Source organism: Hipposideros armiger, unplaced genomic scaffold (assembly GCF_001890085.2).
Source record: "Hipposideros armiger isolate ML-2016 unplaced genomic scaffold, ASM189008v1 scaffold_110, whole genome shotgun sequence".
Taxonomy (NCBI): Eukaryota; Metazoa; Chordata; class Mammalia; order Chiroptera; family Hipposideridae; genus Hipposideros; species Hipposideros armiger.
In genome coordinates, this window is record NW_017731460.1 from 2,625,459 (window position 1) to 2,635,720 (window position 10,262).

Genomic DNA, 10,262 nt, shown 5'->3' on the forward strand with positions numbered 1-10,262 from the left:
TGGTATTATCATTGCGCTCTTCCCAGGTGAGGCAGATCCGTCACTGGTCACTGGATGGCCGCTCACGGCGGCTCTTGGCAGCTCTCGCTGGCTGCCGGCCGCTCATGGTAGCTTACGGCATCCCACTGTAGCCCCACTGCAGCCTACACCGTCACCAGTGACTCACAGCAGCCCAGCTCCAGGTGGAGCTGTTGTTCACCATGTTAGCTGTGGAGGGCAGTGTCACTGGCCCTCATATGTGGGATCCGAACCGGGGCCCTGCTGCTCAGAGCTGGCGTCCCAAGCCAACTGTTAACCAATGTGCCACTTGGAGGGCCCCAGAGCTTATATTTTTAAACTCTATCTCAGAGTCGCGTCCACACTGATTGGTCTGTAGGATGGGCATGTGACCTGAGCTGGACCAATGAGCCCTCTACTGAGATTTGCCTTATAGACTATAGGCTGGAATGAATAGGGCCTCCCTCCCCCTTGGTTCCTGAACCATAAGGAGGTAGGAATTGGGCTGCTGGTGTCCCTCTCCTCATCAATCCATAGAGAAACTTAAGAAGGAAGCCAGCAGGGACAAGTTGATGTGAGAGCCATGGCATGAGTGGTGCATCATCATCTGACAACACATCTTTGGATGCCTGTTCCTCCTGCAAAGCAGTTAGCCTTCTGCTCTTCACAGGTGAGCTGAAGTTCAAGAGCCACCTCCTCCAGAAAGGCTCTCCTGATGAAGCTTTTCCCAAAGTCCCACCAGTCCCACTACAGGAAACGCTTCATCTCTATCTCCCAGCCTGGCCGTGACATCACAGGGCTGGAGTTTTCCCTCCTATCTAGACCCTCAAGAAGAGGAGAGACATTTAAGTTTCTCTCAATTCACCCATCTCCCCATCAGAGTCCAAATTCTCTTCACAGCATCCCTGTCACTACTTGCACACCTCCAGTGACAAGCAACCCACTACTTCCTAAGATGCTTGAGGTGTGAGTTTTATTGTCTCATTTGTGCCAAGAACAGGAGCTGTGTGACGTGACACAAATTCATATTCTCCACAGTTCTCAGCTCAGACCTGGTTTATGATCAGTGATTTCTGGCTGATTTGAAACAATCCCAATTACCAGTTACTCGTTCTTTTTAGTGGCAAACATTAGCTTAGAGCAGGGGTCGGCAAACTTTTGAGACGGAAGAGCTGCCAGGGGTCGGCAAACGGCAGCTCACGAGCCACATGCGGCTCTTTGGGTACGTACATGTGGCTCTGAAGTAAAATTGAAAATGAAAAAACTATCATAGTTTCATTTATAATATTACTTTAACTTTTCCTTATTTGCAAAAATATATTTATGGCTCTTGAATAACTTTTAAATTGTTGTGAGGGACAAGACTGGCTCTTCCAGGGGTCGGCAACCCTTTGAGTTAGAACGTACCCAAAGAGCCGCATGTGGCTCGCCAGCCGCAGTTTGCCGACCCCTGGCTTAGAGGCACCACAGAGGTTTTCCTCTGTCAAGGCTGCTATTGCTTCCATGACTTTTTGGAATCTTTTTCAGCCAATTTCAAGAATGGTCTACACTGGGCTGGCACAGCAACCCTGCGACCCAGAAGGCAAGCTCCTGGGGGATCTCATCATCCTCTGGTTGCAGGCAAGACACATGGAGTGGGCCTTTCCCAGGACAGGTAGGTCTTTCTGTCCCCTCACCACTGATAGAGTCTGACGTGTGCTATGTTAAAAACATCACCAGCACCATCTCATCTCCTCCTCATAACAATACCAGGAAGCAGGGCTTTTAACCTCCTGTTTTAAAGATGAGGAGACTGAGGCCTACAGGGGATAAGTGCTTAGCCAAGGTCATCCCTGTGGTAAGGAGCTGCAGCAGCGATTCCTTTGGGGAGCCTGTTTCCCACCCCTGCTTCTTCTAGGAAGAGATGATGTTTCCTTAGCCACAGGGAGGGCCAGTGACCCAGGCCAGACCAAGTGGGACTTTCCTAACTAGAGTTGGTAGAAAGAGCTCCTTTCTTTGTGCTGGGGCACAAAGGACGCAAACCTAGAGCTGCCTGTGGCCAAGGTTCCAGCTTCAAGGGACAGCCAGGTGAGAATTAAGCAGTAGCCCTGCTTAAACGAATCAAGGAAAAAGAGGAGAAAAATTCCCAGTCCCAGGCATCTCAAAGGCCAGTGGTCTGGCCATGTGAGCCAATGCATTCCCCTCTGCTGTGGGTGCTGCAGTTCACACTGGCTTTCTGTCACTTGCAACCCAGGAGTCCTGAATATCATAAAATTTAAACCTGGGTCTATATGAATTTAAGACTTCCGTTGTTAATCACTTGCTAGTCTGTTTCTGATCATTATAATAAGCTATGCAGCATATGAGGAGATCAGCTTAGAGAGGGATCAGTGCAGCCTGGGGCACGATGAAAAATGTAGAAGGAAGGGGGCCTCAAAGCATGGATGGGTGACTTTAACCAGGCAGAAAAGCAGCAGGACAGGACTGAAGGAGTCGAGGTGGACGTTAAGAAAGGCACTGCATGGAGTTGAGATGCCTGGTTCATGGTGGAGGAAGAGAAGCGAGGGGCTGGCTGGGCCTTCAGGTTGGGTCAATATTCAGAAACTAACTGCAAGGACTGCTCAGGGATCTGAGCCTAGTGACTGGCATAAAGGTGCCACCCTGCCCCTTCCCTTTAGTGACCATCAGGGCAAGGCCTCAAAAAGCGGACAGTGATAACCTCCAAGCCTGAAGAGCTTGGACGGAGGAAGATAAGAGCCCTCGTGTTTTGCTCCGGGAACCTCCAAACTGGGCAAAGAGAAAGATGGAATAAAAGGATTTTGAAAGCCTGGAAAAGCAATTAGGTGTGGGTCTCTAGAAGCTGTGACCATACTAGGGCTCAGTAGCTATTTCCTCCTCCACCTCAGGAGGCACCTCAGGCCATGGGAATCCCTGTCATTAGTCCAGCCTGGCTTAGCTGAGCAGGAAAAAAGGGGCAGGAAAGAGGGAAGACACCCAACTTGGGAATCAAGACTGATCAGCATCTGACTGGGTTTCTCCTGTTGGGTCTCTGACCATGGGAGGCAGATCACGGAGGGTGAAGGCATCCTCTCCCCGAGTCCCTGTCCTGGGAATGAACACCCTCAAGCTTGTGCCAAGTTGCTGACTCCACAGACTTCACACACTGATGCCCCAGCCTATGCCAGCTCTAGGTCTCAATCATCAGAAACGACTGCTACAAGCAATGGTGAAAGCACACTGGCAGGTAACCCAAAACAAGGCTGGCCTTTTCTCTCCTCCACAGCTTTACAAGTCTACCATATGGGGCAACTAGATACTACAACAGTTGGGGAGTGCATACCATCCAGCTGAAATATTCAAAGCAGGCAGCAGCCATCTGTAAGACTGCTTAGAAGGAAAGGTCTCAGCCATGGTGAAGACAAGCAGGGACCATGAATGGGGACTGTACAGGGACTGATTTTTGGTTCTATGTAATGGTGAAATACCTCCTGACGTGATGCAAAGTTTGAAAAGAAAAATGAGGAAATGAAGGCAAATAATAAGAGAAAAAAAGAAAGGCAATTAGAAACTCCAGGCGTAACAGAAGCAATATAAGAAAGCAAATGTAATTCTTAAAACATTACTTGGCTCTGTAAAGAACAGTAATTACATGGCTTAAGTAATGTAAATATGTGTATTGATTTTCAAAGTTTAGAATCAATCCACAGACAAAACACTGAAGCTAATTATGGTTAAAAAACAGTAGGTAAATATTATCAACCTTGACAACATGAAAGTAAAACTACATATAACAGGAGTTGGGGAAAAGGGTAGACAGCTAAAGGTTAGGGTAGGGGACTAATATTCTCCTTTAAAAAAGTAATCAAAGGATACTGCCTACAGTATCAAAAAAGAAATACATTAAAATCGTGGATTGAGAGTAACTTGGTTTGCAAGTGTTCCGCAAGACGAGCAAACATTTCTAATACATTTTAACGTGGTATACAAGCGATGTCTGACAATACGAATAGTTTGTATCCGGAACGAATTATGCTCGCAAACCAAGGTACTGCTGTAATGGTATATGCCTATTCCCTAAAGATACAAAGAGAAAAACTAAAAATAGTGATAAAAACACCATCTTGTGAAGATGAGTGAGCCAAATCATAACAGGACATCAATTGGTAAACATTAGCTTAGAGGTAAAATTGATAAATCAAGCAATAGCAGTTGAGCATAGCTTTCAAGGGTGTGGACTTTGGAGACTACCTAGATTTATATCCCAGAGCTCTGGCACTAACCAGATCTTGAACAAGTTACTTAACCTCCTGGACCCCAATGTTCTCATCTGTAAAATAGGGGATAATAGTAGATCCTACCTTAGGAGTTGTGGTTGAATTAATATGTGCAAAAACTTAGAGCAGGGCCTGGTCCACAGAAATGGCTAGATGGTGTTTGTTATTATTATTTAGAAATATGAATTTAACTTGGGTAGAAGCAGCTAAATGACACTAACATGGTTGTCTCTGGTGCCAAGAAGAAGTAAAACAGGGGACCACTGCTTTTCACTCTAAGCCAATGGTTCTCAATCTGTGGGTCACGACCCCTTTGGGGGTCGAATTACCCTTTCACAGGGGTCACCTAAGACCATCGGAAAACAAAAAGATATTTACATTACGATTCATAACAGTAGCAAAATTACAGTTATAGAGTAGCAACGAAAATAATTTTATGGTTGGAGGTCACCACAACATGAGGAACTGTATTGAGGGGTCGCAGCATTAGGAAGGTTGAGAACCGCTGGTCTAAGCCTTTCTGTGCTACTTAATCATGGGCATGTATTACTTTGATTATAACACACACACACACACACACACACACACACACAGTCAACAAAGCAGGAATGGACTACCTTGAAAGATAATGAGCCTCTTGTCATTAGAGGTATGTAAGCAAAACACAGATGCAGCAGAGGAAATCCAAGCATCCTAAGAAATGGACAGAATGAGTCTACCTACTGTCAAGAGCAGCAATGATACTGAGAATGGGCCCAGACGCTCCCAGTGAGGGGGGGCAGAGACACGCTGGGAGAGAGCTAGCCCCTTACACCATCCCCAGGAAGTATCCTAGCTGGTCCCCTAACCGGGACACTGAACTTCACTGGGCCTAGGGCGCCCCCAGGAAAAGAAGGGAACGGGAGGTGGGGCCCACGCAGAAGTAAAGAGAGACATCACTCCTTAGCAGCCAAGTGTAGTAAGAGCAGAAACCAGAAGTTAGAAGGCCTGGGTTTAGGCCCTGGCTCTTGCCAGCAAATGATGAAACGTCTCTGAACCTCAGTTTGCCCATACACAAAACACACACACACACACAAAACGAGTAAGATGCTGGACATGGAAGCCCCACACCTGAGATAAAGTGGTGACCATATCTGATACCCACCAACAGTTTTAACTGGGCTACTACAGTTCAGAGCAGTCAGGTTCCCAACTTGAAAGGGATCCTGATCAGAGCTGTCCCTCAGCAGCAGGAGAGCTGCCTTCAGTCAAGCCTCTCAGACTTCTCCCTGCACCCCAAATCATACTACAAACTTCCTAAAATTTCCTCTGAGCACACTAGTGCTCAAAAACTTTCCATGGCTCCTCTGTACCTACAGAATAAAGGCTGCAGCCACTTAAAGGAGGAACTAGCGTGAGGCAAATAAGGCACACAGGGTCCAACACTTAAGTAGGCACTCTGAGGGTTGTACCCTGTCCCGAAAGTGTCTCCTTAAATTTTGCACTCTAATCCCAGCCCTGCTGCCATTAAAGGTCCTTCCCAATTATTCTGCAGCCTCCTGCCACTAATACTCCCAGAAAGCTCCAGCATCATCGCACTTCTTGCCTTTCCCCAAACTCTCTCCTCGCTGGAACAGCCTTTCTTTCCTGTGTCACCTACGGAGTCCTCTGAGACGCGACTCAAGTGCCACTTCCTCCATGAAGCCCTCCAAGATGACCTCTCAGCTCCTTCCGGACTGTGAGCTCCTCCGGGCTTCATCTTGCCCACCCCTTTAGTGCCTGGCACTGCGCTGGGCACACTAGAGATGCTTAATGAATGCCCGTGAACGCAACGATGTTTCTAGGCTGTAAAACAGGATGAAAGCAGAAAGGAGGGAAAGATTAAAAGGCGGCTTTCATGCTTTTTCCTCTGCCCCGCCTGGTACCAACTACAACAACCAATACCGTCTTCCCCTTGGTGAGAGAAGAGACCGAGACCGCATGAGGAAAGCCCTGTCTGCAAGGGAACGTCCACACTTCTGCTGCTCTCTCTTCCATTTACATTCTCACATTCTTGGGCTCCCGGGGCAAGGACTGAGCCTCCTGATTAATACCAGAATCCAAATCCTATTCAGGGTTGGAGGGACTCCCAAGAACTTGGGAGGTGGCGTCCGGGCTTGCGGGTGCGTTGTGGGCCCGAGTGAGCGGTGGTGTCCTCTGGGCCCGCAGCCCTCACCCCGAGGTTGTTTAAGGCCCCTGGAGAGTTCTTCCCAGCTGAGCGACTGCCCTAGAGCTGACCCCATCGCGGGGGGCGCTGAACTTCACTGGGCCCATGGCCCCCCCCCAGGAAGAGAACTGAACAGGAGGCGGGGCTCAGGCAAGGGAGTAGCTGCACAGGTAGCGCGGGGAGGCCGGGCCCCGCAGGCAGCATCCAGCCCACCCCGGCCCGGCAGCAAGAAGGTCTGCCCACGGCCGTCCGCAACGGTCACGTGGGGATGGGGGTTCGCGGTGCCGCTGCGCGGTGCCGGCGCGCTCCCACCTGGCTTGCAGGAAGGAGGCGCCCGGCTGCGCGCCCTGGCCGCCCGCTGCTCCAGGGTGCTGCCGCCTCCGCACCGCTGCCTCCATGGCTGCCCTGCCGCTGGCTGGCCCCTCCGCTTTGCTTTCCCGAGTCACAGAAGGGCTCGGCTGGCCAGGCGGCGGCGACAAATACGACGCGCGGGGGCGGACTAGGGCGGGCCGGCTGGAGAGCGCTCAGCCTGAGGCGAGGGCGGAGACGGGGCCCGGGGGCGGGGCTGGCGGAGGAGGGACGAGGAGGGAGTGACACAGAGGAACCCGGGGAGCAAGGGAGGCGGGGCACGCTCTGTGAAGGGAAAGAGGGACGCGGCGATCTCAGCGTCCCGGGTGAGTAGCGGGGGTGGAGGCCTGCGCGCGCAGCGCGTGTGGCCTTGTGCGGGCTGGAACTTGCTGGGGTCGCCTGCATTTCGGGGGGTGGGAAGCGTTGCCTCAGCTGGCGGAAGCCAGCCCGGCTAATGGTCTAGAGTCCGGTAGGGACCTGGGAAAAGACTAACCTGACCCAAATGCTCCCCTGGGGAGGAGGCGAGGCGGGGATTCCTTCGTTCTTGGGAACAGGAAGGCTTGGGGGTTCACGTCCTAACTTCCTCAGAAGGAAGAAGTCGCTTCCTATTATGTCAACTCTGAGGCCCTCAACGCTAGGAATTAAATAATCGGTGGGATAAGAGGGTAGCGCGCAGAGGAGCCGCAAATTCTTTCCAAGTTGGGTGGGATGGGGGTGATGCAGTTTGCAACTCTGGCATTATCGCTCTTGGATTTGGTGGCTTTGGAAAAGTCACTTTCCCTCTCTCCCTTTCGAACATGTAATAACTGTGCGGGCACACTGCGGGCAGGAACGGATAAACTCCGCCCGAGCTGGGCTTAAGCTGGGGTGGAGGAGGGTAGATTTGGTGAGTGGTGATGGGGAAAGTACTGAGTATTGTGCGGGGCGAGACCGGAGGGGGTGGGGTCAGACAAGGCTTCTGGAAGATGGACATCTTAGTTGTGACTTTGGACTTATGAGCTGACATGAAGTCTGAGCAGGAGTCAACAGGACACACACAGCGGTGGGAATGACTTTTCCAAGCAGTGGGAACAGCCAGGCAGGAGGTCTGGCATCCAGAGAGACGCAGGAGTTTGGAGGAACAGAAACGATTTCAGGGACAGCGGCAGAGCGCAGGGAGAAAGAGCAACAGAGTTGACCCTGGGAAGGGACCCGTGCAGAGGAGCGTCTTTATGCTGAGAACAATGGGAAACAGTTCAAGAGTATAGGTCAGGGGCATGGCACCATCGTATTGCATTTTAGATCCTTTCCTCCACAGCGTGGGTGAATGAGAAGAGGCAGGACTGGAGACTGGAAGGTGGGGCTTCAGGAGCACAGTTATTCTAGTGAGGGGTCTGGACTGCTGACACGGACTGGGAAGGAGAGAGTGGATGACATCGAGTTGTGTGGGAGGTACTGTGGCTGTGACTTGAATGTCAGGAGTGAGGAGAAGAGTTCTGGTGGTGGCCAGCTTCTGCAGCTGGGTGGATGGCGGAGGCTCCCCTTGGGAAGTGAGGAAGTGGGAAGCAGGTTTAGGGTAAATGAGAATTCATCCTTGGTCACATTAATCTTGAGGTGGGTCAGGAAGACTGTTGGACCAGATCTGAGAGCTGGAGGTGGCACATTAAAGCTTAGGCCAGACTTGGGACCTGGGCAGACAGACTTGTGTGTCAAGGGAATATAGATGACAACCAGAATCTAAGGAACTGCCTGGGAAGACAGTGTCCCTGTGAGAAGAGAGGCAAATGGCAAAGCCCGACAACAGCCTGGGTTTCAGTCCTGGTACTACTTGTAACTAGCTGTGACACGGGCAAATTGCTCACCCCTTCTCAGCCTCAATGTACTTACCTGTGACAAGGAGAAGCCTACTGCACTGGGGTTGTGATAATGACATGAAGTAATGCACACGAAGCACTTAGCACAGAGCCTGGCACTGGTGGGTTTGTTATCTACAATAGTCTGTTCCCAGACCTGATATTCCCTCTGTGATGTGAGGGGTTTGAGCTATGCCTATTTCCATTCTATTTTCTTTCCTGTCTTTTCTCTTAAGACACTTTTATTAGGTTTATTCCTTGTCCTTTTAATCAGAACCCACTTGTCCTATCTCAGTTGGGGAAGGTGCCTGCGTCTGGTCATTTTCCATCAGCCTCATCCTGGGCTCCAGTACCCCACGGGCCATACCCCAGGGCCCACAGTTAGCTGTCCAGGCCCCTTGCTAGAACAGCCGTGCCTCTTCTGCTCCACTGAAGGGCATGTTTGCTTTATAGGTTTCTTTCTCTCATTGGCTTCTCACCATGCCGTAAGCAGAGCCTGTGATGCCCCTGTTTTGCAGCAGAGAAAACCAATGTCCTGAGCTGAAGTGGTGACACACCCAAAGTCAGCCAATGACAATGCTCAGACTGTATCCCAGGTTTAATTTGGGCGAATCTGATCTTCCATCTGCAGGTTGATCTATGTATACACCAGAGAAGAAGGATTGAGGCTTCCCGCGCTGACCCCAATCTCTCATTCTCTGCTGGCATCACAAGCCTGCTGGGCTCCAAAGGAAGGGGCCTGAGGTACCCATGATGTAATCATGGATTTGATAACACCCAGGGCTGGGCTTCCAGCCATTAGAGGATGAGGCTGTGTGGAGGGGGCCTCTCTTGCCCATTTAATCCTCCAATCCCTTAAATACCAACAAATCTGCGTCCTGTCTGGAGCCAGCAGCTGACTCTTGAGTGGAGGGGAGACCAGGCTGGCAGGGAGCCAGGCTATCCTGAAAGAACAAGTTGAAAACTCCCCCAGCCTGGTGGGATGAGTCCCTCTCTTTCCCATCCCATCAGGACTCTAAAAACACCATCTGTATTAGCTCTCACATTGCACGGAAATTCTGGAGGGTAGGACGTTGAACAAAGTACCAACTCTTGGGCACGGAGGGGTACACATTTCCAGGGATATTGCTTGCAACTCTCTGGGGACATGGTTCCTGCATACCAGAAGGGCAGATGGCCTCAGCTCTGAGCTGCCATTTTAATAAATAGCATCAAGGAACTTTTGAACTGTAAAGGTCCTTTGGGATTATCCAGCCCAGTGGTTTCAATTTTTATTTTAGCAGATGCTCTCACACTTTTTCAATTACAGCTGTATCAGATACTTTTTAATGTACCACCTTTTAGACCCTGTCAGTCACACCTGTCTTCCAGGTCCTTGCCACTTGTTTCATTCCATCACAAGACAACTGCACCCCCACCCCTTCTGAAATTCTGGCCTCAGAAGTTCAGTGTTGGACACTCCATGGGGTGAACCTTTGACCAACAAAAGACAGGAGTTGGCGGATAAATTCTTTTCCTCTTTCTGGATGAACAGCCCTAAGCGTCACACAACCTCTTTAAAGAAGGTCCCACAGGATCCAGCATCAGCCAGTGCTCATGGTGGCCAGCTCAGCAATGCACTCTTGTGTGCTCCCCCTCCTCTGTCTT

General features: G+C 50.5%; 1 protein-coding gene across 2 annotated transcripts in view; it reads right to left on the reverse strand.

The window, feature by feature from the left end:
* Positions 1–6,974, reverse strand: part of LOC109385241 (ceroid-lipofuscinosis neuronal protein 6 homolog) — a 29,707-nt gene extending 22,733 nt beyond the window's left edge. Inside the window, exon 1 of one of the 2 annotated variants that reach the window (XM_019647291.1) lies at positions 6,748–6,945. In XM_019647291.1, coding sequence (XP_019502836.1) covers positions 6,748–6,833 — 86 coding nt within the window. In that variant the 5' untranslated portion in view covers positions 6,834–6,945. Of the gene's footprint in view, positions 1–6,747 lie in introns of both variants that reach the window. The other variant, XM_019647293.1, reaches the window with a different exon arrangement.
* Positions 6,975–10,262: the final 3,288 nt, after the last annotated feature.